The sequence below is a fragment of the Pleurodeles waltl genome, chromosome 5 (assembly GCF_031143425.1).
Source record: "Pleurodeles waltl isolate 20211129_DDA chromosome 5, aPleWal1.hap1.20221129, whole genome shotgun sequence".
NCBI lineage: Eukaryota > Metazoa > Chordata > Amphibia > Caudata > Salamandridae > Pleurodeles > Pleurodeles waltl.
Genome location: NC_090444.1, coordinates 690,889,757 through 690,917,263, shown reverse-complemented (window position 1 = coordinate 690,917,263; position 27,507 = coordinate 690,889,757). Strand labels below are relative to the sequence as shown.

The following is a 27,507-nucleotide window of genomic DNA, read 5'->3' as shown; positions in this document are numbered from 1 at the left end:
AATAGCACAATTTATCCCAGGAATTCAGAATCAGCTCGCAGACAATCTCTCTCGATCACCAACAGGTCCACGAATGGGAAATTCACCCCCAAATTCTGAACACTTACTTCACGCTCTGGGGAACACCTCAAATAGACTTGTTTGCGACAAAAGAGAACGCAAAATGCCAAAACTTCGCATCCAGATACCCACACAGGCAGTCCCACGGCAATGCCCTATGGATCAACTGGTCAGGGATATTTGCCTACGCTTTTCCTCCTCTCCCTCTCCTTCCTTATCTGGTAAACAAACTCAGTCAAAACAAACTCACTCATATTAATAGCACCAACTTGGGCAAGGCAATCCTGGTACACAACGCTGCTAGACCTATCAGTAGTACCCCACATCAAACTGCCCAACAGGCCGGATCTGTTAACACAACACAACCAAACGATCAGACACCCAGATCCAGCATCGCTGAATCTAGCAATCTGGCTCCTGAAATCCTAGAATTCGGACACTTACAACTTACCCAAGAATGTATGGAAGTCATAAAGCAAGCCAGAAGGCCATCCACCAGGCACTGCTATGCCAGTAAATGGAAGAGGTTTGTTTGCTACTGCCATATTAATCAAATCCAACCATTACACGCAACCCCAAAACATGTAGTGGGTTACTTGCTTCACTTACAAAAATCTAACCTAGCTTTCTCTTCCATTAAAATACACCTTGCAGCAATATCTGCATACCTGCAGCCTACCTATTCAACTTCCCTATATAGGATACCAGTCATTAAAGCATTCATGGAGGGCCTTAAAAGAATTATTCCACCAAGAACACCACCTGTTTCCTTCATGGAACCTAAATGTTGTCTTAACTAGACTTATGGGTCCACCTTTTGAACCCATGCACTCCTGCGAAATACAGTTCCTAACATGGAAGGTTGCATTTCTCATCGCCATTACCTCTCTAAGAAGAGTAAGCGAGATTCAGGCGTTTACAATACAAGAACCTTTTATACAACTACACAAAAATAAGGTCGTCCTAAGGACTAATCCTAAATTTCTACCAAAAGTTATTTCACCGTTCCATCTAAATCAAACAGTGGAACTTCCAGTGTTCTTCCCACAGCCAGATTCTGTAGCTGAGAGGGCACTACATACTTTAGATGTCAAAAGAGCATTGATGTATTACATTGACAGAACAAAGAGCATCAGGAAAACTAAATAGCTATTTATTGCATTCCAAAAACCTCATGCAGGAAACCCAATATCAAAACAAGGTATAGCCAGATGGATAGTTAAATGCATCCAAATCTGCTACCTTAAAGCTAAACGACAACTGCCCATTACACCAAGGGCACACTCAACCAGAAAGAAAGGTGCTACCATGGCCTTTCTAGGAAAAATCCCAATGCAAGAAATATGTAAGGCAGCCACATGGTCTACGCCTCACACATTCACCAAGCACTACTGTGTAGACGTGTTATCCGCACAACAAGCCACAGTAGGTCAAGCCGTATTAAGAACATTGTTTCAGACTACTCCCACTCCTACAGGCTGAGCCACCGCTTTGGGGAGATAACTGCTTACTAGTCTATGCAAAACATGTGTATCTACAGCGACAGATGCCATTGAACTGAAAATGTCACTTACCCAGTGTACATCTGTAGGAAGTTGGCTCTGTATGTGCTATTTCAAAGTAAGGAATAGCATGCACAGAGTCCAAGGGTTCCCCTTAGAGGTAAAATAGTGGTAAAAATAGATAATACTAATGCTCTATTTTGTGGTAGTGTGGTCGAGCAGTAGGCTTATCCAAGGAGTAGTGTTAAGCATTTGTTGTACATACACATAGACAATAAATGAGGTACACACACTCAGAGACAAATCCAGCCAATAGGTTTTTATATAGAAAAATATCTTTTCTTAGTTTATTTTAAGAACCACAGGTTCAAATTCTACATGTAATATCTCATTCGAAAGGTATTGCAGGTAAGTACTTTAGGAACTTCAAATCATCAAAATTGCATGTATACTTTTCAAGTTATTCACAAATAGCTGTTTTAAAAGTGGACACTTAGTGCAATTTTCACAGTTCCTAGGGGAGGTAAGTATTTGTTAGGTTAACCAGGTAAGTAAGACACTTACAGGGCTTAGTTCTTGGTCCAAGGTAGCCCACCGTTGGGGGTTCAGAGCCACCCCAAAGTCACCACACCAGCAGCTCAGGGCCGGTCAGGTGCAGAGTTCAAAGTGGTGCCCAAAACGCATAGGCTAGAATGGAGAGAAGGGGGTGCCCCGGTTCCGGTCTGCTTGCAGGTAAGTACCCGCGTCTTCGGAGGGCAGACCAGGGGGGTTTTGTAGGGCACCGGGGGGGACACAAGTCCACACAGAAATTTCACCCTCAGCGGTGCGGGGGCGGCCGGGTGCAGTGTAGAAACAAGCGTCGGGTTCGCAATGTTAGTCTATGAGGGATCTCGGGATCTCTTCAGCGCTGCAGGCAGGCAAGGGGGGGCTTCCTCGGGGAAACCTCCACTTGGGCAAGGGAGAGGGACTCCTGGGGGTCACTTCTCCAGTGAAAGTCCGGTCCTTCAGGTCCTGGGGGCTGCGGGTGCAGGGTCTCTCCCGGGCGTCGGGACTTTAGGTTCAAAGAGTCGCGGTCAGGGGAAGCCTCGGGTTTCCCTCTGCAGGCGGCGCTGTGGGGGCTCAGGGGGGACAGGTTTTGGTACTCACAGTATCAGAGTAGTCCTGGGGTCCCTCCTGAGGTGTTGGGTCGCCACCAGCCGAGTCGGGGTCGCCGGGTGCAGTGTTGCAAGTCTCACGCTTCTTGCGGGGAGCTTGCAGGGTTCTTTAAAGCTGCTGGAAACAAAGTCGCAGCTTTTCTTGGAGCAGGTCCGCTGTCCTCGGGAGTTTCTTGTCTTTTCGAAGCAGGGGCAGTCCTCAGAGGATGTCGAGGTCGCTGGTCCCTTTGGAAGGCGTCGCTGGAGCAGGATCTTTGGAAGGCAGGAGACAGGCCGGTGAGTTTCTGGAGCCAAGGCAGTTGTCGTCTTCTGGTCTTCCGCTGCAGGGGTTTTCAGCTGGGCAGTCCTTCTTCTTGTAGTTGCAGGAATCTAATTTTCTAGGGTTCAGGGTAGCCCTTAAATACTAAATTTAAGGGCGTGTTTAGGTCTGGGGGGTTAGTAGCCAATGGCTACTAGCCCTGAGGGTGGGTACACCCTCTTTGTGCCTCCTCCCAAGGGGAGGGGGTCACAATCCTAACCCTATTGGGGGAATCCTCCATCGGCAAGATGGAGGATTTCTAAAAGTTAGTCACTTCAGCTCAGGACACCTTAGGGGCTGTCCTGACTGGCCAGTGACTCCTCCTTGTTTTTCTCATTATTTTCTCCGGCCTTGCCGCCAAAAGTGGGGCCTGGCCGGAGGGGGCGGGCAACTCCACTAGCTGGAGTGTCCTGCTGGGTTGGCACAAAGGAGGTGAGCCTTTGAGGCTCACCGCCAGGTGTGACAATTCCTGCCTGGGGGAGGTGTTAGCATCTCCACCCAGTGCAGGCTTTGTTACTGGCCTCAGAGTGACAAAGGCACTCTCCCCATGGGGCCAGCAACATGTCTCGGTTCGTGGCAGGCTGCTAAAACTAGTCAGCCTACCCAGATAGTCGGTTAAGTTTCAGGGGGCACCTCTAAGGTGCCCTCTGTGGTGTATTTTACAATAAAATGTACACTGGCATCAGTGTGCATTTATTGTGCTGAGAAGTTTGATACCAAACTTCCCAGTTTTCAGTGTAGCCATTATGGTGCTGTGGAGTTCGTGTTTGACAGACTCCCAGACCATATACTCTTATGGCTACCCTGCACTTACAATGTCTAAGGTTTTGTTTAGAAACTGTAGGGGTACCATGCTCATGCACTGGTACCCTCACCTATGGTATAGTGCACCCTGCCTTAGGGCTGTAAGGCCTGCTAGAGGGGTGTCTTACCTATACTGCATAGGCAGTGAGAGGCTGGCATGGCACCCTGAGGGGAGTGCCATGTCGACTTACTCGTTTTGTCCTCACTAGCACACACAAGCTGGTAAGCAGTGTGTCTGTGCTGAGTGAGAGGTCTCCAGGGTGGCATAAGACATGCTGCAGCCCTTAGAGACCTTCCTTGGCATCAGGGCCCTTGGTACTAGAAGTACCAGTTACAAGGGACTTATCTGGATGCCAGGGTCTGCCAATTGTGGATACAAAAGTACAGGTTAGGGAAAGAACACTGGTGCTGGGGCCTGGTTAGCAGGCCTCAGCACACTTTCAATTGTAAACATAGCATCAGCAAAGGCAAAAAGTCAGGGGGCAACCATGCCAAGGAGGCATTTCCTTACACAACCCCCCCCCCAAACGAAAGAGGATGAGACTAACCTTTCCCAAGAGAGTCTTCATTTTCTAAGTGGAAGAACCTGGAAAGGCCATCTGCATTGGCATGGGCAGTCCCAGGTCTGTGTTCCACTATAAAGTCCATTCCCTGTAGGGAGATGGACCACCTCAACAGTTTAGGATTTTCACCTTTCATTTGCATCAGCCATTTGAGAGGTCTGTGGTCAGTTTGAACTAGGAAGTGAGTCCCAAAGAGGTATGGTCTCAGCTTCTTCAGGGACCAAACCACAGCAAAGGCCTCCCTCTCAATGGCACTCCAACGCTGCTCCCTGGGGAGTAACCTCCTGCTAATGAAAGCAACAGGCTGGTCAAGGCCATCATCATTGGTTTGGGACAAAACTGCCCCTATCCCATGTTCAGAGGCATCAGTCTGCACAATGAACTGCTTAGAATAATCTGGAGCTTTTAGAACTGGTGCTGAGCACATTGCCTGTTTCAGGGTGTCAAAGGCCTGTTGGCATTCCACAGTCCAGTTCACTTTCTTGGGCATTTTCTTGGAGGTGAGTTCAGTGAGGGCTGTCACAATGGATCCATATCCCTTCACAAACCTCCTGTAATACCCAGTCAAGCCAAGGAATGCCCTGACTTGAGTCTGGGTTTTTGGAGCTACCCAGTCCAGAATAGTCTGGATCTTGGGTTGGAGTGGCTGAACTTGGCCTCCACCTACAAGGTGTCCCAAGTAAACCACAGTTCCCTGCCCTATCTGGCATTTGGATGCCTTGATAGAGAGGCCTGCAGATTGCAGAGCCTTCAAAACCTTCCTCAGGTGGACCAGGTGATCCTGCCAGGTGGAGCTAAAGACAGCAATATCATCAAGATAAGCTGTGCTAAAGGACTCCAAGCCAGCAAGGACTTGATTCACCAACCTTTGGAAGGTGGCAGGGGCATTCTTTAAACCAAAGGGCATAACAGTAAACTGATAATGCCCATCAGGTGTGGAGAATGCTGTTTTCTCTTTTGCTCCAGGTGCCATTTTTATTTGCCAGTACCCTGCTGTCAAGTCAAAGGTACTTAGGAATTTGGCAGCACCTAATTTGTCTATGAGCTCATCAGCTCTTGGAATTGGATGAGCATCTGTCTTGGTGACAGAATTGAGCCCTCTGTAGTCCACACAAAACCTCATCTCTTTCTTTCCATCTTTGGTGTGAGGTTTGGGGACTAAGACCACTGGGCTAGCCCAGGGGCTGTCAGAGCGCTCAATTACTCCCAATTCCAGCATCTTGTGGACTTCCACCTTGATGCTTTCCTTAACATGGTCAGATTGTCTAAAGATTTTGTTCTTGACAGGCATGCTGTCTCCTGTGTCCACATCATGGGTACACAGGTGTGTCTGACCAGGGGTTAAGGAGAAGAGTTCAGGAAACTGTTGTAGGACTCTCCTACAATCAGCTTGCTGTTGGCCAGAGAGGGTGTCTGAGTAGATCACTCCATCTACTGTGCCATCTTTTGGGTCTGATGACAGAAGATCAGGGAGAGGTTCACTCTCTGCCTCCTGATCCTCATCTGTTACCATCAACAGATTGACATCAGCCCTGTCATGGAAGAGCTTAAGGCGGTTCACATGGATCACCCTCTTGGGGCTCCTGCTTGTGCCCAGGTCCACCAGGTAGGTGACCTGACTCTTCCTTTCTAGCACTGGGTAAGGGCCACTCCATTTGTCCTGGAGTGCCCTGGGAGCCACAGGCTCCAGAACCCAGACTTTCTGCCCTGGTTGGAACTCAACCAGTGCAGCCTTTTGGTCATACCAAAACTTCTGGAGCTGTTGGCTGGCCTCAAGGTTTTTGGTTGCCTTTTCCATGTACTCTGCCATTCTAGAGCGAAGGCCAAGTACATAGTCCACTATGTCCTGTTTAGGCTCATGGAGAGGTCTCTCCCAGCCTTCTTTAACAAGGGCAAGTGGTCCCCTTACAGGATGACCAAACAGAAGTTCAAAGGGTGAGAATCCTACTCCCTTCTGTGGCACCTCTCTGTAAGCGAAAAGCAGGCATGGCAAGAGGACATCCCATCTCCTTTTGAGTTTTTCTGGGAGCCCCATGATCATGCCTTTTAATGTCTTGTTGAATCTCTCAACCAAGCCATTAGTTTGTGGATGGTATGGTGTAGTGAATTTATAAGTCACTCCACACTCATTCCACATGTGCTTTAGGTATGCTGACATGAAGTTGGTACCTCTGTCAGACACCACCTCCTTAGGGAAACCCACTCTGGTAAAGATACCAATGAGGGCCTTGGCTACTGCAGGGGCAGTAGTCGACCTAAGGGGAATAGCTTCAGGATACCTGGTAGCATGATCCACTACTACCAGGATATACATATTTCCTGAGGCTGTGGGAGGTTCTAGTGGACCAACTATGTCCACACCCACTCTTTCAAAGGGAACCCCCACCACTGGAAGTGGAATGAGGGGGGCCTTTGGATGTCCACCTGTCTTACCACTGGCTTGACAGGTGGGGCAGGAGAGGCAAAACTCCTTAACCATGTTGGACATATTGGGCCAGTAGAAGTGGTTGACTAACCTCTCCCACGTCTTGGTTTGTCCCAAATGTCCAGCAAGGGGAATGTCATGGGCCAATGTTAGGATGAACTTCCTGAACAGCTGAGGCACTACCACTCTCCTAGTGGCACCAGGTTTGGGGTCTCTGGCCTCAGTGTACAGGAGTCCATCTTCCCAATAGACCCTATGCGTTCCATTTTTCTTGCCTTTGGACTCTTCAGCAGCTTGCTGCCTAAGGCCTTCAAGAGAGGGACAGGTTTCTTGTCCCTTACACAGCTCCTCCCTTGAGGGTCCCCCTGGGCCTAAGAGCTCAACCTGATAAGGTTCAAGCTCCAAAGGCTCAGTTCCCTCAGAGGGCAGAACTTCTTCCTGAGAAGAGAGGTTCCCTTTCTTTTGCTGTGTTGCAGTTGGTTTCCCAACTGACTTTCCTGTTCTCTTGGTAGGCTGGGCCATTCTTCCAGACTCCAGCTCTACTTGTTCACCCTGTGCCTTGCATTGTGCTCTTGTTTTCACACACACCAGTTCAGGGATACCCAGCATTGCTGCATGGGTTTTTAGCTCTACCTCAGCCCATGCTGAGGACTCCAGGTCATTTCCAAGCAGACAGTCCACTGGGATATTTGAGGAGACCACCACCTGTTTCAGGCCATTGACCCCTCCCCATTCTAAAGTAACCATTGCCATGGGATGTACTTTTCTCTGATTGTCAGCGTTGGTGACTGTGTAAGTTTTTCCAGTCAGGTATTGGCCAGGGGAAACCAGTTTCTCTGTCACCATGGTGACACTGGCACCTGTATCCCTCAGGCCCTCTATTCTAGTCCCATTAATTAAGAGTTGCTGTCTGTATTTTTGCATGTTAGGCGGCCAGACAGCTAGTGTGGCTAAATCCACCCCACCCTCAGAAACTAGAGTAGCTTCAGTGTGGACCCTGATTTGCTCTGGGCACACTGTTGATCCCACTTGGAGACTAGCCATACCAGTGTTACCTGGATGGGAGTTTGGAGTGGAACCTTTCTTGGGACAGGCCTTGTCTCCAGTTTGGTGTCCATGCTGTTTACAGCTATGACACCAGGCCTTTTTGGGATCAAAGTTTTTACCCTTGTACCCATTGTTTTGTGAAGAGGCTCTGGGCCCACCCTCCTGTGCAGGTTTTTGGGGGCCTGTAGAAGACTCTTTACTATTTTTAGTTTTGGTTGTCTCATCACCCTTCCCCTGGGGAGTCTTTGTGACCCCTTTCTTTTGGTCACCCCCTGTTGAAGTCTTGGACACCCTTGTCTTGACCCAATGGTCCGCCTTCTTTCCCAATTCTTGGGGAGAAATTGGTCCTAGGTCTACCAGATGCTGATGCAGTTTATCATTGAAACAATTACTTAACAGGTGTTCTTTCACAAATAAATTGTACAGCCCATCATAATTACTTACACCACTGCCTTGAATCCAACCATCTAGTGTTTTCACTGAGTAGTCAACAAAGTCAACCCAGGTCTGGCTCGAGGATTTTTGAGCCCCCCTGAACCTAATCCTGTACTCCTCAGTGGAGAATCCAAAGCCCTCAATCAGGGTACCCTTCATGAGGTCATAAGATTCTGCATCTTGTCCAGAGAGTGTGAGGAGTCTATCCCTACACTTTCCTGTGAACATTTCCCAAAGGAGAGCACCCCAGTGAGATCTGTTCACTTTTCTGGTTACACAAGCCCTCTCAAAAGCTGTGAACCATTTGGTGATGTCATCACCATCTTCATATTTAGTTACAATCCCTTTAGGGATTTTCAACATGTCAGGAGAATCTCTGACCCTATTTATGTTGCTGCCACCATTGATGGGTCCTAGGCCCATCTCTTGTCTTTCCCTCTCTATGGCTAGGATCTGTCTTTCCAAAGCCAATCTTTTGGCCATCCTGGCTAACTGGATGTCCTCTTCACTGGGGTTATCCTCAGTGATTTCAGAGGTGTTGGTCTCTCCTGTGAGGGAACCAGCATCTCTGACTATTATTTTTGGAGTCAGGGTTTGAGGGACCCTGTTCTCCCTAGATAGGACTGGTAGGGGGGAATTGTCCTCCAAGTCACTATCCTCTTCCTCTGAGTTGCCACCCTCAGAGGGGTTGGCCTTTTAAAACTCTGCCAAAAGCTCCTGGAGCTGTATTTTGGTAGGTTTGGGGCCCATTGTTATTTTCTTTATTTTACAGAGTGACCTTAGCTCCCTCATCTTAAGATGGAGGTAAGGTGTGGTGTCGAGTTCCACCACAGTCACATCTGTGCTAGACATTTTGCTTCTAAAAGTTGGAATACTTTTTAAGAATCTACAACTGGTTCTAGAGTCTAATTCAAACTTTTACAAACTTTTAAACTCTAAAAGAAATGCTAAACAGGATCTAACACAAGGCCGTAGCAGGTCTTTTAAGAATTTAGAAAACTTTTCAAATTGCAAAAATCAATTTCTAATGACAATTTTGGAATTTGTCGTGTGATCAGGTATTGGCTGAGTAGTCCAGCAAATGCAAAGTCTTGTACCCCACCGCTGATCCACCAATGTAGGAAGTTGGCTCTGTATGTGCTATTTCATAGTAAGGAATAGCATGCACAGAGTCCAAGGGTTCCCCTTAGAGGTAAAATAGTGGTAAAAATAGATAATACTAATGCTCTATTTTGTGGTAGTGTGGTCGAGCAGTAGGCTTATCCAAGGAGTAGTGTTAAGCATTTGTTGTACATACACATAGACAATAAATGAGGTACACACACTCAGAGACAAATCCAGCCAATAGGTTTTTATATAGAAAAATATCTTTTCTTAGTTTATTTTAAGAACCACAGGTTCAAATTCTACATGTAATATCTCATTCGAAAGGTATTGCAGGTAAGTACTTTAGGAACTTCAAATCATCAAAATTGCATGTATACTTTTCAAGTTATTCACAAATAGCTGTTTTAAAAGTGGACACTTAGTGCAATTTTCACAGTTCCTAGGGGAGGTAAGTATTTGTTAGGTTAACCAGGTAAGTAAGACACTTACAGGGCTTAGTTCTTGGTCCAAGGTAGCCCACCGTTGGGGGTTCAGAGCCACCCCAAAGTCACCACACCAGCAGCTCAGGGCCGGTCAGGTGCAGAGTTCAAAGTGGTGCCCAAAACGCATAGGCTAGAATGGAGAGAAGGGGGTGCCCCGGTTCCGGTCTGCTTGCAGGTAAGTACCCGCGTCTTCGGAGGGCAGACCAGGGGGGTTTTGTAGGGCACCGGGGGGGACACAAGTCCACACAGAAATTTCACCCTCAGCGGCGCGGGGGCGGCCGGGTGCAGTGTAGAAACAAGCGTCGGGTTCGCAATGTTAGTCTATGAGGGATCTCGGGATCTCTTCAGCGCTGCAGGCAGGCAAGGGGGGGATTCCTCGGGGAAACCTCCACTTGGGCAAGGGAGAGGGACTCCTGGGGGTCACTTCTCCAGTGAAAGTCCGGTCCTTCAGGTCCTGGGGGCTGCGGGTGCAGGGTCTCTCCCGGGCGTCGGGACTTTAGGTTCAAAGAGTCGCGGTCAGGGGAAGCCTCGGGTTTCCCTCTGCAGGCGGCGCTGTGGGGGCTCAGGGGGGACAGGTTTTGGTACTCACAGTATCAGAGTAGTCCTGGGGTCCCTCCTGAGGTGTTGGGTCGCCACCAGCCGAGTCGGGGTCGCCGGGTGCAGTGTTGCAAGTCTCACGCTTCTTGCGGGGAGCTTGCAGGGTTCTTTAAAGCTGCTGGAAACAGTCGCAGCTTTTCTTGGAGCAGGTCCGCTGTCCTCGGGAGTTTCTTGTCTTTTCGAAGCAGGGGCAGTCCTCAGAGGATGTCGAGGTCGCTGGTCCCTTTGGAAGGCGTCGCTGGAGCAGGATCTTTGGAAGGCAGGAGACAGGCCGGTGAGTTTCTGGAGCCAAGGCAGTTGTCGTCTTCTGGTCTTCCGCTGCAGGGGTTTTCAGCTGGGCAGTCCTTCTTCTTGTAGTTGCAGGAATCTAATTTTCTAGGGTTCAGGGTAGCCCTTAAATACTAAATTTAAGGGCGTGTTTAGGTCTGGGGGGTTAGTAGCCAATGGCTACTAGCCCTGAGGGTGGGTACACCCTCTTTGTGCCTCCTCCCAAGGGGAGGGGGTCACAATCCTAACCCTATTGGGGGAATCCTCCATCGGCAAGATGGAGGATTTCTAAAAGTTAGAGTCACTTCAGCTCAGGACACCTTAGGGGCTGTCCTGACTGGCCAGTGACTCCTCCTTGTTTTTCTCATTATTTTCTCCGGCCTTGCCGCCAAAAGTGGGGCCTGGCCGGAGGGGGCGGGCAACTCCACTAGCTGGAGTGTCCTGCTGGGTTGGCACAAAGGAGGTGAGCCTTTGAGGCTCACCGCCAGGTGTGACAATTCCTGCCTGGGGGAGGTGTTAGCATCTCCACCCAGTGCAGGCTTTGTTACTGGCCTCAGAGTGACAAAGGCACTCTCCCCATGGGGCCAGCAACATGTCTCGGTTCGTGGCAGGCTGCTAAAACTAGTCAGCCTACCCAGATAGTCGGTTAAGTTTCAGGGGGCACCTCTAAGGTGCCCTCTGTGGTGTATTTTACAATAAAATGTACACTGGCATCAGTGTGCATTTATTGTGCTGAGAAGTTTGATACCAAACTTCCCAGTTTTCAGTGTAGCCATTATGGTGCTGTGGAGTTCGTGTTTGACAGACTCCCAGACCATATACTCTTATGGCTACCCTGCACTTACAATGTCTAAGGTTTTGTTTAGACACTGTAGGGGTACCATGCTCATGCACTGGTACCCTCACCTATGGTATAGTGCACCCTGCCTTAGGGCTGTAAGGCCTGCTAGAGGGGTGTCTTACCTATACTGCATAGGCAGTGAGAGGCTGGCATGGCACCCTGAGGGGAGTGCCATGTCGACTTACTCGTTTTGTCCTCACTAGCACACACAAGCTGGTAAGCAGTGTGTCTGTGCTGAGTGAGAGGTCTCCAGGGTGGCATAAGACATGCTGCAGCCCTTAGAGACCTTCCTTGGCATCAGGGCCCTTGGTACTAGAAGTACCAGTTACAAGGGACTTATCTGGATGCCAGGGTCTGCCAATTGTGGATACAAAAGTACAGGTTAGGGAAAGAACACTGGTGCTGGGGCCTGGTTAGCAGGCCTCAGCACACTTTCAATTGTAAACATAGCATCAGCAAAGGCAAAAAGTCAGGGGGCAACCATGCCAAGGAGGCATTTCCTTACAACATCTGTTCGTGGCATCAGTCGCTGTAGATTCGCATGTGCCCACCCGCCTCCCCGGGAGCCTGTAGCAGTTCGGAAGGTACCTTCAACTATTTGTATATATATTATTTTAACCTTAAATAGGTACATACTTAGTCACTCCATTGCATGGGCACTATTACTACAATACAACTCCTACCTCACCCTCTGCGGGGAAAAACAATCGAAGATGGAGTCGACGCCCATGCGCAATGGAGACAAAAGGAGGAGTCACTCGGTCCCGTGACTCGAAAGACTTCTTCGAAGAAAAACAACTTGTAACACTCCGACCCAACACCAGATGGCGAGCTATGCAAAACATGCGAATCTACAGCGACTGATGCCACGAACAGATGTACACTGGGTAAGTGACATTTTCATTAGTCCTTTATCACAGTAAGCTATTCTCCACCTCTATTCTTTGGCTCTACGTTTCTTCTTAAGTAATATACAGTTCGATGGCATCTGTCGCTGTAGATACACATGGTCTGCATAGCTCGCCATCTGGTGTTGGGTCGGAGTGTTACAAGTTGTTTTTCTTCGAAGAAGTGTTTTCGAGTCACTGGACCGAGTGACTCCTCCTTCTGTGCTCATTGCGCATGGGCGTCGACTCCATCTTCGATTGTTTTCTTTCCGCCATCGGGTTCGGACGTGTTCCTGTCGCTCCGAGTTTCGGAACGGAAAGATAGCTGAAAACGGAAGATTTTCGACGGTATCGTTGCGATCCGGTTCGAGATAAACACATACGACGACGCATTGAACATCGAAGCGCTTCGGTGCCCTTCGGGGTAGATTTCGGCACACCGTCGGGGCCTAGTCGGCCCGACCGCGTGGAGAACACCGCCGATGGAACGGACCCCGTTTTGATTCTGCCCTGAATGCCACAACAAATATCCTTATACGGACCAACACTCGGTCTGTAACCTGTGCCTGTCACCTGAGCACAGCGAAGAATCCTGTGAGGCCTGTCGGGCGTTCCGGTCCCGAAAAACTCTGCGCGACTGTCGAGCGAGAAGACTGCAGATGGCGTCCACACCAAAGGAGCATCGACAGTTCGAGACAGAAGAGGAACAGGAGGAATCCTTTTCCATCCAGGATTCAGACTCCGACGAACTCGACAATACAAAAACTGTGAGTAAGACGTCGAGATCAGAAATTCAAAAAGGCAAAAAGGCCCAGGGGACGCCACTGCCAACCGGCCATGGCTCAACCCAAATTCACGGTGACCAACAATCGGCACCGAAAAAGGCCCATTCAGTGTCGAAATCGTCCGACTCCGGTCGAGACACCGGCACGCAGCCTCCTCGGGACCGAGAGTGCTAAAGAGAAGCATCGACACCGAGAGTTCGGTGTCGACACGGATCGACGCCGAGACAGTGGCGCCGAAGACCATAGAGGCCAAGATTTTTCGGCACAAAAGAAGAGGAAGGTTACCTCTGAGCCGAAAAAACAAACAACAGGGTTTTCGGAGCCGAAAAAAGCACCAACAGACCCAGTTTCAGGCTCCTATACTGAAGAACATTCTATGTCTTCACAAATGAAAAGACAGATTCGAACAGGAACTGCAATCCACTGAAGTGGATCACACGCAAAAGCGTATCTTTATTCAGCAGGGGACAGGGAAGATCAGTACCCTTCCACCTGTCAAAAGAAAGAGAACACTTCAGTTTGTAGCACGAGAGGCTCCTCAGCAACAAACAGCAAAGACGGTAACACCTCCTCCCTCGCCTCCACCTGTAACTCCGGCTTCGCCAACTTACACCCCGTCACATTCGCCAGCTCACACCGCCATGTAAGGCGGCCACATGGTCTACGCCTCACACATTCACCAAACACTACTGTATAGATGTGCTATCCGCCCAACAGGCTGCAGTAGGTCAAGCTGTATTAAGAACTCTATTTCAGACAACTTCTACTCCTACAGGCTAAACCACCGCTTATGGGGAAATAACTGCTTACTAGTCTATGCAGACCATGTGTATCTACAGCGACAGATGCCATCGAACTGAAAATGTCACTTACCCAGTGTACATCTGTTCGTGGCATCAGTCGCTGAGATTCACATGGGCCCACCCACCTCCCCGGAAGCCTGTAGCAGTTCAGAAGTTACCTTCAACTTTGTACATTTGTATATATATTATTTAAACCTTTAATAGGTACATACTTACACATTTCATTGCGCGGGCACTATTACTATAGTACAACTCCTACCTCACCCTCTGCGGGGAAAACAATCGAAGATGGAGTTGACGCCCATGCGCAATGAGCACAGAAGGAGGAGTCACTCGGTCCAGTGACTCAAACACTTCTTCGAAGAAAAACAACTTGTAACACTCCGACCCAACACCAGATGGCGAGCTATGCAGACCATGTGAATCTCAGCGACTGATGCCACGAACAGATGTACACTGGGTAAGTGACATTTTCATTCCAGCATATACCAGGGGGACAGGAAGATTTTTTCCTAAAGTTTCTCGTTTTTTTCAGGTGCTAGCTTCTTAGCCCTAACTAACCAACAAGTAAGGTTGCCTGGCCTCTTCAATACTACTGACTTAGGTCGGACTGTTCCTCAGCAGCTTCTGAAGTTCCAAGCTGTCAATTCTGCACCACAAGCGAGTTTAATAACTTTGAGGACATTGGAGTCCTCATGGTTGTCTGTGGGAACTGTGAAAATTGGCTTATGATCGGTCCAAGTTAGGGGAATAACTTAGAGCTCAGAATTATTTGTAAAAATGCCATCTAATGTGTGGGTGGCAATTTGAGTAGGTTGAGATGTAAGTCAAAACTAACTGTTGAGGCAGTCAAGGTGCTCAGTGTCTGAATTTTTTTTTAATTTTCAGAAAAAAAAGGAAATCTAGAAGGGTAAACTTGGACAACTCAAAACTAGACTCCCTAGATATGAAACTGGATTTAGGGCCAGGGTGGGGGGGGGGGGTTTAGTAAAGTAATAAGCTGTTGAAAGCTGTAGCATTGTTCAGTTTAGAGCTAATTAATATCCCTTCATTGTCAAGATGTGATTAGACTGAAAGTTACAGTTTCCCTTGTCTATCAGCACTGAGTATCACAGGTCAGGGTTTGAGTCTGTTCTGGTTTCTGTGAGGAATACTAAATCGGGGCCAAAAGTCCCCATACATTCTGCAGATTCCTGCTTGTGCTTTACTAGGATCTCGCATTCAATAGCACAGTTAAGAGGTTCCCCCAGATAAGTTGGCCCTTGTGAACTTCTAGGGAATTGGTGAAAGTTGCCCCCATTACTAGTTCCCATGGACCTAAGATTTAAAGCATAGTCATTTGTGACACTTAGATTGGTCTGCGATATCCGAGCAATTACACTTCACAGCTGAGACTCATCTGTGCCGGATATCCAATAATATTTCCCTGGTGTTGGACAAACATGAGCATGGGTCCTGGCGCTTGGCACGATCTGGCTGTGGAAGGGTGCAGACAGGCTTGGCTTTGGTATGCCAGCAGCACAGACGCATTAGTTGGTCTCCTAAAAGGGCGTGGCCAGCTTCAGCAAATGCTAAAGTGCCTCAAAGGTGGCAAACAAAGGGGCAAAAGAAAACACAGCCTGAGGTCCTGCAACCCCTCTCATATCTGTACAGGCTCCCCTGATAAGAGTACTGATCAAGTTAAAATTAACCTAAGTGTGAGAAAAAGAATGCATAAAGATTTCAAAATGGCCTGATTGCCCGTTATGGCACACTATGAAAGCCAGGCATATCCCAAGGTGGCCCCAATGGTGGACTTTTACAAGAAAACTAAAAGCGACAGTATTCCAGTTTCGCTCTACTTACAGAATGCTGCATGGACTTGCAGTATAGAGACTGCCCCTGCACTAGACCATTCTCTTTCCGCTTTGGGCTGTTTTAATATTACTTTACAAACTTGCAACTTGTCAAAATTCCAAAACATTAAGTCCACCAAAAAAAGCCTTTAAGTCATACAGTTCTTGGGTAAATATATATGGAGGAATAAAATATAAAATGTTTCCATCTGAGAAAGATGGAGAGAAAGACTAAAAATGTATTTGTAATTGTATTTGTAAAGTGCGATCAGGCTGTAGCATCGAAGTAATGAGACGTGCCAGTAAGTGCAAAAGACCAGGGAGAAGCAGCAACTTTCTGGAAAACTATCATTTGAGGGAAAAAGCTAAGTTTTTAGCTGTTTCCGGAAAGGCATAAACTTCCTCTTTCCTGATATGGAACAGGAGTGTTCCAAAGTTTAGCTTATGCCACCGAGAATGCTCTGTCCTAATTCAGGTTTCCAGCTGCAGGGACAGACCAGAAGACAGGTGGACCTAAGGTGGTGGCTAGGCACATACCATATCAGTTGTGCAAAGGTATTTGGACCCTTCGGAATGGAGTGCCTTATGTGATGCAGAGATTAAGGCAGCGTGCTTTAAAGACTGCACTTCTCTACAGGTAACCAGGGCAGCTGCTTCAAGCTACTACTGGTGGACGCTGACCCCGGGAGATCCAGTACCAGAAGGGCTGAAGTTTTCTCTGAATCAGTTGCAGTTTGTGGAGAAGCCTTTGTTGATGATCAGCATCCAACCATTGAAATAGTCCAATCTAGAAATGACTAAAGCAAGAATCAGAGACTGACTGATCCTTCTTTATGAAGGGGAGAGTTTTCTGGAGGTTAATTGCCCAGTAGCAGGCTTTAATGCTATGATTCACCTGCAGGTCAAAAGACAAAGCATTATCAAATAAGATCCCTAAATTTCTTGCCATTGGTATGGGCCCAGCAGGTCTCTGCAAGATTGCAGCCACCTGTGAGAATTCCATAGCCGGTGGTGCCGAAAGACAGGATTTCATTTTTTTCTCTGTTAATCATTAGCCAATTATGGCTCATCCATTTATTCTCATTTATGCAGTTGTAAAACCTGTCAGTTACTTCCTCTCAGTTTCTGTTGACTGGGATAATAAGCTGGGTGTCGTCGTCATAGGAGGAAACCTGAAAACCAAAAGAATGGACCAGCTTATCCAGCGATGCCACGTACAGATTGAACAAGGTGGGGCTAAGAGAAGACCCTTGGGGGACCCCGCAAGGAAGTTAGAATGGGACAGCCATGAAATCACCACAGCTGTTGATCTTTCACACAGAGGACTTCAGGATATCCAGGGCGCACTCTTATCCCAGCTTGTTAAAGGTTCTGCACCATGAATTTTGGAGACTGTCAAACACAGCCGAGAGCTAATACTAGAATGGCATTCAACCCTTTGATCAACCAACTGGCGAACCGAGTCAGAGGTGGCGGCGAGTGTGGATTCTGTACTGTGCTTTCCGAGACCAGTGCTGAGGGATCTAGACAGCCCTCTTCCTGAAGGAAGCGAGCTAGTTCAATATTGAGGTACTTTTCAAATATTTTAGCCAAGGTAGGTAATAGAAATGGGATGAAGATTCTTAAGATCATTAAGGATGCCTCCTGGTTCCTTTCTGAGCGGGATTACAATTACCTCTTTCCAGGAAAGGGGTGGGGTGAGAGACCTGGGTGTTCAATACTGCCTGGTAGACCAACTCTAGTGCTGCGGACACCAAGTCTGGAGTGAGCTTCAATATTTTAGGGCGGCAAGGATCGTTAGGGGACCCAGACTTAACCCCAGACAACAATGCTTTAATCCTGTTCCAGACGATGGTCGGAATTTGGTGAGTACAGGACCTTTAGTTACCTAGTCCATCCTAGAGACATTAAGATCCAGATCCCCACAGGGTGATGGGCAAAATTAGCATGGATCTGTAAGACTGTTTTTGAAGAAGTCTGCTACTTTACCTCAAAAGGCTTGGGCAATCTCCAGTTCTGGGGGGAGGTTGAGGAAGTAAGGGAGCAGACCACTCTAAAGAGTTCCCTAGGTGCATTGTCTGCTTCCTTAATTTTAAGAGTGAAATAGTCTGTGGCTTTAATCACCAGTTTATAGTCCCCAAGCAAAGACATAAGCTTGTCTCTTTCCACTGAGGTTTGATCAAGTTTCCATCTGGGTTCCTGCCACCTAAAGTCTTTGCAGATCCTTGAGTTCCTTGGTGTACCTCGGAGTGGATTCTTTCTTACAAGCCAAGAATCTAGTTTTCCTAAAAGGGGTCAATAGCTGCCCTTATCCCCTGTTCATACCTTTCCACTGCAGAGCTAAACAGCCTCCCTGCCTGCTCCCAGCCAGCCTTCAAGGCCTGTGCAAACTTCTGCTCCCCAGTTCTGCCTCATTGTCTTAACTGGGAGGGCGGAGGGGTGTAAATTGGCAGCCCCTGCCAGGCGCACTAAAGTATAGTAGATGATGGGACCAGTCAAGGGTGACATTCTCCTGAAAGGTGCAACTATCATGACGAGAAAAATACCATCTAGGATGTCCTGCCTAATGGGTGGCTGATATAACCTTAAGGTCCAAATTAGACATCAGGTCAAGGAAAGTGCTTGTTGCATCGTCCTGTTTATTCTCAAGGTGAGTTAATCTCCCAGCACAATTCACATAGAGGTTACAATAAGTTGTTCAGTGATGGATGGCCAGTGGAGTAAAAAAAAAGTGCTTAGGACCTGGGGGATGATAGATCAGAAAGCCTTCGAAGAACACCATATTCCCCAGGCGAACCTTAAAGAAGGCGCCTTCGCAAATCTCTGTGCAATGTTGATAGATTATAAGACACAGTGAGATTTATTCCTGAAAATCACTGCAAACCCCCCTCCCCTCTTACAGGTTCTATCAAGTCTGGAAGACTCATAGCCTGGAGGAGAGGCTACCGTAAAATCAGGGCCGGAGTCTTCCCTGGCCCATGTTTCTGTGGTAGTCCAGGGCCAAGGATTCAATCCCCCTCCCCCCCAATTACCTAGGCAGAAGAGGTGGGTCCTGCTAGATGGTACAAACGGACCTGTGCGGAGCTGTCTGTCCAAACTCCCAGGCACAATCCCCACACCTCCAGCCCTCTGCCTGATCAGGGCAAGCTTGCTAGCTCGTTAATTAACTTTTCCTGAGTATATACTGTATTGTTCCAATGTATAATTACTTAACTATTGTTACCAAGTTGTTTCTCTTGTGTGCAGCCTTAAACTGATTGCCAAAATTGCACTACTGAGAAGGGAAAATGTTGGGGGGGTGGGTTGTGCTTGATTATTTTGTTTACCTTTCTTGTAGGCTTCTCTCTACCTCAGTAAACACAGCACCTTTAAGAAGAACCGAAGACCTGTGTACCTTGTAAGTGTCCCAAGCAGCTTGTGTGTTGGGCAGCTTGTGAAAAGGTCAAATTTGTGCCATAGCGTCAGAGCTGTCACGTGTATAAATATAGTTGTATTCTGTTCCCTGCCCCAGTAGTTTTACCTCTGCTAAAAAGTGTTAAACTATTGTAAACCACACAGGAAAGATTGTTCTAAGACTGCAGTGGATTACCATGTCAGGTAGAGTGGGCATCTAAGATCTATGCCTCTGAAGGAGACGCTTCAGTGCTGCAGGCAGCTGTTGCTTAGGGAAGAAAAGCAGCGCACAGGTCAGCTGCTTTTAGCAAACGTTCCTTCCTCACTCAGACACTGAGAAACTTCACAGAATGAAATTCATAAGTTCACCCAGCATCAGTAAACTGGGCAAAAAAGGTAGCAGGCTTCCTTTAAGGAGAGGAATGCAGCAGCTTCTCTGTTGGCCAGTCGGCCTCTGTCCTTGGCCAGTGTTTAAAATGTCTACTTTTCTGGTGTGTGCCTCAAGTCTTTCAGTATGAGTGGTTCCCAAACTGTTTGCAGTGCCCCTGGTTATTTATTGCGCACCAGGGGGCCTCAGCACACCTGTTGGGAAATGCTGACTTAGTGGCAGAGTATCTCCCGGGCAAGGAAAGCAAAATTACAGACCTCAGCAGAATGCAACAAGTCCATGAATGGGAACTCCACCCACAAGACCTTCAACAGTACTTTCTAAAGTGGGAAACACCCCAAATAGATCTATTTACAGCTGCAGAAAATACAAAATGCCAATTTTGCGTCCACATAACCACGCCCTCAGCCCAAGAGCAATGTTCTATGGATGAACTGTCAGGTATATTTGCTTACTTTTCTGCCTCCCCCACTCATTCAGTTTCTAGTGCACAAACTGACAAACCTCACTCACCACGATCCTTGTAGCTCCCACATGGGCACGTCAAACTTGCTTCACAACACTTCCGGATCTGTCTATAGTTCCTCACCAGAAACTCCCCAACAGGCTGGACTGTCTCACTTAAAATCAAGGTGAGATCAGGCATCCAGATGCCACAATGCTCAACCTTGCGATATGGCTCCTAAAGTCATAATTTGATTAAATTTACCGCCTGAATGCATGGACATGCTTAAAGAGGAACATAAACCTAGAATCTGACAGAATTATGCAGCAAAATGGAAACTGTGTTCTACTGTACGCCTAAACACGAATCCCACTCAAAGCTTCAGTCCAAGTCATTGTTTATTTGCTGCATTTGCAAAAGGCAAATCTAGCATGCTTAGTCTTCATTTAGTAGCTGTAGCTGCTTTCCTCCGTCTCTTTATTCAGAATTCGTTATCAAAGCCTTCATGGAATACCTAGTCATTCCACCCGGGATTCTTCCAGCACATCCTGGAATCTTTACTATTGTACCTACTAGGCACATGGGTCCACCTTTTGAGCCTATGCATGCTTGCACCTTAAAATTCCCTTCATGGAAAGTAGCTTTTTTTTATTGATCACTTGGCTTGACTGGGTATTACAGGAGGTTTGTGAAGGGATATGGATCCATTGTGACAGCCCTCACTGAACTCACCTCCAAGAAAATGCCCAAGAAAGTGCACTGGACTGTGGAATGCCAACAGGCCTTTGACACCCTGAAACAAGCAATGTGCTCAGCACCAGTTCTAAAAGCTCCAGATTATTCTAAGCAGTTCATTGTGCAGACAGATGCCTCTGAACATGGGATAGGGGCAGTTTTGTCCCAAACAAATGATGATGGCCTTGACCAGCCTGTTGCTTTCATTAGCAGGAGGTTACTCCCCAGGGAGCAGCGTTGGAGTGCCATTGAGAGGGAGGCCTTTGCTGTGGTTTGGTCCCTGAAGAAGCTGAGACCATACCTCTTTGGGACTCACTTCCTAGTTCAAACTGACCACAGACCTCTCAAATGGCTGATGCAAATGAAAGGTGAAAATCCTAAACTGTTGAGGTGGTCCATCTCCCTACAGGGAATGGACTTTATAGTGGAACACAGACCTGGGACTGCCCATGCCAATGCAGATGGCCTTTCCAGGTTCTTCCACTTAGAAAATGAAGACTCTCTTGGGAAAGGTTAGTCTCATCCTCTTTCGTTTGGGGGGGGGGTTGTGTAAGGAAATGCCTCCTTGGCATGGTTGCCCCCTGACTTTTTGCCTTTGCTGATGCTATGTTTACAATTGAAAGTGTGCTGAGGCCTGCTAACCAGGCCCCAGCACCAGTGTTCTTTCCCTAACCTGTACTTTTGTATCCACAATTGGCAGACCCTGGCATCCAGATAAGTCCCTTGTAACTGGTACTTCTAGTACCAAGGGCCCTGATGCCAAGGAAGGTATCTAAGGGCTGCAGCATGTCTTATGCCACCCTGGAGACCTCTCTCAGCACAGACACACTGCTTGCCAGCTTGTGTGTGCTAGTGAGAACAAAACGAGTAAGTCGACATGGCACTCCCCTCAGGGTGCCATGCCAGCCTCTCACTGCCTATGCAAGTATAGGTCAGTCACCCCTCTAGCAGGCCTTACAGCCCTAAGGCAGGGTGCACTATACCATAGGTGAGGGTACCAGTGCATGAGCATGGTACACCTACAGTGTCTAAACAAAACCTTAGACATTGTAAGTGCAGGGTAGCCATAAGAGTATATGGTCTGGGAGTTTGTCAAACACGAACTCCACAGCACCATAATGGCTACACTGAAAACTGGGAAGTTTGGTATCAAACTTCTCAGCACAATAAATGCACACTGATGCCAGTGTACATTTTATTGCAAAATACACCCCAGAGGGCACCTTAGAGGTGCCCCCTGAAACTTAACCGACTGTCTGTGTAGGCTGACTAGTTCCAGCAGCCTGCCACCCTAGAGACATGTTGCTGGCCCCATGGGGAGAGTGCCTTTGTCACTCTGAGGCCAGTAACAAAGCCTGCACTGGGTGGAGATGCTAACACCTCCCCCAGGCAGGAGCTGTAACACCTGGCGGTGAGCCTCAAAGGCTCACCCCTTTGTCACAGCCCAGCAGGGCACTCCAGCTTAGTAGAGTTGCCCGCCCCCTCCGGCCACGGCCCCCACTTTTGGCGGCAAGGCTGGAGGGAACAAAGAAAGCAACAAGGAGGAGTCACTGGCCAGTCAGGACAGCCCCTAAGGTGTCCTGAGCTGAGGTGACTCTAACTTTTAGAAATCCTCCATCTTCCAGATGGAGGATTCCCCCAATAGGGTTAGGATTGTGACCCCCTCCCCTTGGGAGGAGGCACAAAGAGGGTGTACCCACCCTCAGGGCTAGTAGCCATTGGCTACTAACCCCCCAGACCTAAACACGCCCTTAAATTTAGTATTTAAGGGCTACCCTGAACCCTAGAAAATTAGATTCCTGCAACAAGGACTGCCTAGCTGAAAACCCCTGCAGAGGAAGACCAGAAGACAACAACTGCCTTGGCTCCAGAAACTCACCGGCCTGTCTCCTGCCTTCCAAAGAACTCTGCTCCAGCGACGCCTTCCAAAGGGACCAGCGACCTCTGCATCCTCTGAGGACTGCCCTGCTTCGACGACGACAAGAAACTCCCGAGGACAGCGGACCTGCTCCAAAAAGACTGCAACTTTGTTTCAAGAAGCAGCTTTAAGAACCCTGCAACTCCCCGCAAGAAGCGTGAGACTTGCAACACTGCACCCGGCGACCCCGACTCGGCTGGTGGAGAACCAACACCACAGGGAGGACCCCCGGACTACTCTACGACTGTGAGTACCAAAACCTGTCCCCCCTGAGCCCCCACAGCGCCGCCTGCAGAGGGAATCCCGAGGCTTCCCCTGACCGCGACTCTCTGAAACCTAAGTCCCGACGCCTGGAAAAGACCCTGCACCCGCAGCCCCCAGGACCTGAAGGACCGGACTTTCACTGCAGAAGTGACCCCCAGGAGTCCCTCTCCCTTGCCCAAGTGGAGGTTTCCCCGAGGAAGCCCCCCCTTGCCTGCCTGCAGCGCTGAAGAGATCCCTTGATCTCTCATTGACTTACATTGCGAATCCGACGCTTGTTCTAACACTGCACCCGGCCGCCCCCGCGCCGCTGAGGGTGAAATTTCTGTGTGGGCTTGTGTCCCCCCCGGTGCCCTACAAAACCCCCCTGGTCTGCCCTCCGAAGACGCGGGTACTTACCTGCAAGCAGACCGGAACCGGGGCACCCCCCTTCTCTCCATTATAGCCTATGCGTTTTGGGCACCACGTTGAACTCTGCACCTGACCGGCCCTGAGCTGCTGGTGTGATAACTTTGGGGTTGCTCTGAACCCCCAACGGTGGGCTACCTTGGACCAAAAACTCAAACCTGTAAGTGACTTACTTACCTGTGAAAACTAACAATAACTTACCTCCGCCAGGAACTGTGAAAATTGCACTAAGTGTCCACTTTTAAAACAGCTTATTGTGTTTTATGCAAAAAGTATACATGCTAAAGTAATGATTCAAAGTTCCTAGAGTACTTACCTGCAATACCTTTCAAAAGAGCTATTACATGTTAAATTTTAACCTGTGGTTCTTAAAATAAACTAAGAAAATATATTTTTTTCTTTAACAAAACCTATTGGCTGGATTTGTCTCGGAGTGTGTGTACCTCATTTATTGTCTGTGTATGTACAACAAATGCTTAACACTACTCCTTGGATAAGCCTACTGCTCGACCACACTACCACAAAATATAGCATTAGTATTATCTCTTTTTACCACTATTTTACCTCTAAGGGGAACCCTTGGACTCTGTGCATGCTATTCCTTACTTTGAAATAGCACATACAGAGCCAACTTCCTACACAAAGGTTACCCAATATCAAATCGTATAGCCAGGTGGATGGTCAAATGTATTTAAACTTGCTATGTCAAAGCCAAACAAGTTACCTATCACCCCTAGAGCACATGCCACCAGAAAAAGATGCATCTATCGCCTTTTTAGGGAACATCCCAATCGCAGACATATTACATGTAAAGCTGCTACTTGGTCTACACCACACACATTAACCAAACACTATTGTGTAGATATTTTAGCACAAGCCAATTTTGGCCAAGCAGTGCTGGAACACTTTGAAGCAACTCCTACAGTCTAGCCACCGCTTACTTGGAGGGACTGCTTTACAGTCTATGTAAAGCATGGGTATCTACAGCCACACATGCAATCAAGCAGAAAATTAGTCACCCAGTAGAAATCTGTTCATGGCATGTAGTGCTGTAGATTGACATACACCCTCCCTCCTCCCCAGATGCCTGTAGCTGTTGCAGTTGCATTCTTATGTAAATATTGTATCTGTTAATACACTGCATGAACATCTTTTTCTTTATACTCTATACACTCTCACCTGCGGGAAAACAATCTAACAAAGGACTATGCCCATGCGCAATATCTGAGGAGTGACTTGATCTCATGACTCTGATTCTTTGAACAAAAACTTGTAACACTCCTAACCCAACATGAGGTGGCAGACTTATGCACACCATGTGAATGTACAGCACTACATGTCAAACAGATGTCTGAGTAACATTTTTCTTCCTGAAGGAGTAATTTAGCAATCCAGTGGGCACGTGGCACAATGTAGCGATTCCTCTTCTCCCCCCCCTCCCCAAAAAAAGCCCACCTCAGCATGTGAGGCAGACAGTTTGCAAAAGTGTGAACACATAAATACTAATAGCAGCCTTTTCAATTATACTACTATAAATGGGCAGTGGGTCGGAGGGTAAAATGGGCTGTCAACCCTGAGAATGCCTGGTCCCTTATGGTCCCACTGAAATAGGTCATGTTTGGTATCAGACAACTTGTCTCACTAAACCGGACGCGAATCTGGTGTTGGATGCAATGCGACCTGTGCCCAGGTGGCTACCTTTGAGGTTGCCCACTTGATTGCACCAGCATTTCCTGTGCTCCAACTGACAGTCTGCAGCTGCTCCTGCCATGCAGGATTCTGACCCCTTGCAGGGATGTGTGAACACTCCAGGACTCGGAAACAAAGGCCTGGCAGGAAGGCTAATAAAGTGGCACATCAAGGCACTAAGCTTCAAAGGGCACACTGCTTCTGATATACAAGTAAGCTGTATTGCAAAGGAAAAAGCTGCCCCCAGGCACATTTAAAGGCAGGCAGGAAAATTAGAATGCCCACACCCCTTCCCATCAGACTAGCCACACCCATAGGGTGGGCTTCCTGGTATTTACTGCCAAGTATGGGTTTTGCCATTTTGAAAAGTGGTAAACTAGAGGTTTCTGGGTAGGAAAGGTGATGCTCCTGGATCTGGTCACTCCAGGGGCGGATTAACTGCTGGGACTAGTAGCCCTTTGGCCACTTGTCCTCCCACCCATAAGGCCACTAAATGTAGGATTTGAAGGGCACCCCTGACACCAGAACCTCAAATCTGCTCTGAACTCAAACCAGAGGTAGAGACCAGTGTCAAACTCCAGAACTCCACAAAGAAAAGGGTGCAAAACTCCACCTGTGGCAGCCACCCTGCACGACTGACTCATCCTGGACTAGTGAATGGTTTGAAAAGGGAAGACAACCATTGTGCAACTGAAAGGCTTGACGAACTCCCTTGGGCTAGTGGTACCCAATCAGATCACACCACCCTCTAGAACCCTCATGTGAGGAGCTGTCTTCCCTCATTTTCCGTAGCATGTCGTGCTTAGCAGTCTCCTCTGAGCTCTGCTCAGTTTTCTCCGGTATATTTTTTCTGAGGTGTTTGGATTAATATTTTCTGCAGGAATTCTCACATTTGGGTGCTTCGAACTGACAACCGTGACAGACACCAAAGGGGCTTTTTAGAGCCTGTGCTACCTGCATGAAGAGCCTACATGTGGATGATCAGCATAAAGACTGACTGAATATACTGTCTCTATCCTAACCATAAGACCAGAGACTGTTACGTAGAACATTTTCAACTAAGACCCTAAAGGACAGAGGGTTGTCTTCTTCATTGGCTGCAAAAGTTAAAATCTAGAGAAGACCCAATCTCTGAGGACTGCCTCATCTTCTGTCTGCCATTAAGACACCTGTGAAGAGGTAGTCTGAGGAACTGACAGCAGCTAAAGAACCTCTTAAAGTGACGAAAAAGTCATTTGTGGTAGCTAGCAGACATTTTCAATTCAAGGTCCTTCCCTTTGGGATCAAGTCTGCACCATGGATCTTTACCAAATGTCTGGCTCCGGTCGCAGACTACCGGAGAAGAAACACCACATTTTTCCTTATCTAGATTGGCTCGTAAAAGCTCCTGACTTCCAGTCAGCACACAGGTCTGTCAGTGACCTTACTCCTTTTCAAGGATTTGGGCTTCTCAACAGGGAGAAGTCACTACTCCAGCCTTCGTCAAGGATACACAGAGCAAACCAAAGCTTATCCGACACTGGACGGGCAAGGGAAACTAATCTCCTTAGCAAAACAAATTCAAAGAAGAAATTATTTCAGTTCAACACTACAAATCATTACTAGGGATGATGTCATCTTGTATAAACCTCATTCCCCCTAGTCTCCTTCATGTGTGTTTAGTCCAAGAGGAACTGGACAAGCAATGGAGCCAGGCACAAGGATCCTTTGAGGACATAATCCAGATAACGCCATTCATAGCTTCTCTAGATTGGTGGGTAGTTCCCAAAAACTACACTTCTTACCATAGATTACTCCACTAACCATAACAGATGTGTCAATGGATGGGGTGCATGCCTGCAGGACCTTTGAGTAAGCAGCAAATGGCTTCCCTCTCACCATGCTTCATATCAACCTTCTTGAACTGAGCAGTGTACTTTGCAAGCCTTCCTCCCAAGTATTCTTGGATCAGCAGTGCTAGTCAGGACAGACCACCACAATGCACTCAACAAACTGGGAGGAACGCTTTCCTGCCTACTGCCCAGAGAAGCACAGACCATTTAGAGTTGGTATAATCAGCACTCAGTGCACATAACAGCAGAGCATGTTCCAGACTTTCAAAACTAGTCGTACTTCCTGTGCTTACTACCCCTCCTGTGGTAAAAGCTGTTAACCAGGACTCTCCAGCCAGCTCTGTCCTGCATTTTCTTTCAGTCTGACTCCAGGTGTAACCCTTCTCCTTGCAGTCAGTCTTGGTGCCAGGTTTCTATTGCCCTTCCTCCTTCCCTTTTCCATTAAGGGTTCCAGGTCCGGGCTTGTCTGGTGGTTGATGCAGGCTTGCAGGGTATGGCCTATCCAGCATCTTTATGAACAGGGAGTTGGGAAGCCTGCTGCCATAG

At 47.9% G+C, this 27,507-nt stretch overlaps 1 protein-coding gene across 2 annotated transcripts in view; it reads left to right on the top strand.

The window, feature by feature from the left end:
- The window catches only part of AMD1 (adenosylmethionine decarboxylase 1), a 139,565-nt gene that overhangs the window by 63,283 nt on the left and 48,775 nt on the right, over positions 1 to 27,507 (top strand). The window contains exon 9 of one of the 2 annotated variants that reach the window (XM_069234606.1): positions 19,230 to 19,289. The exons of the other annotated variant lie outside the window; for it this stretch is intronic. Coding sequence (XP_069090707.1) covers positions 19,230 to 19,289 — 60 coding nt within the window. The remainder of the gene's footprint in view (positions 1 to 19,229; positions 19,290 to 27,507) is intronic. 2 annotated transcript variants of the gene reach the window in all.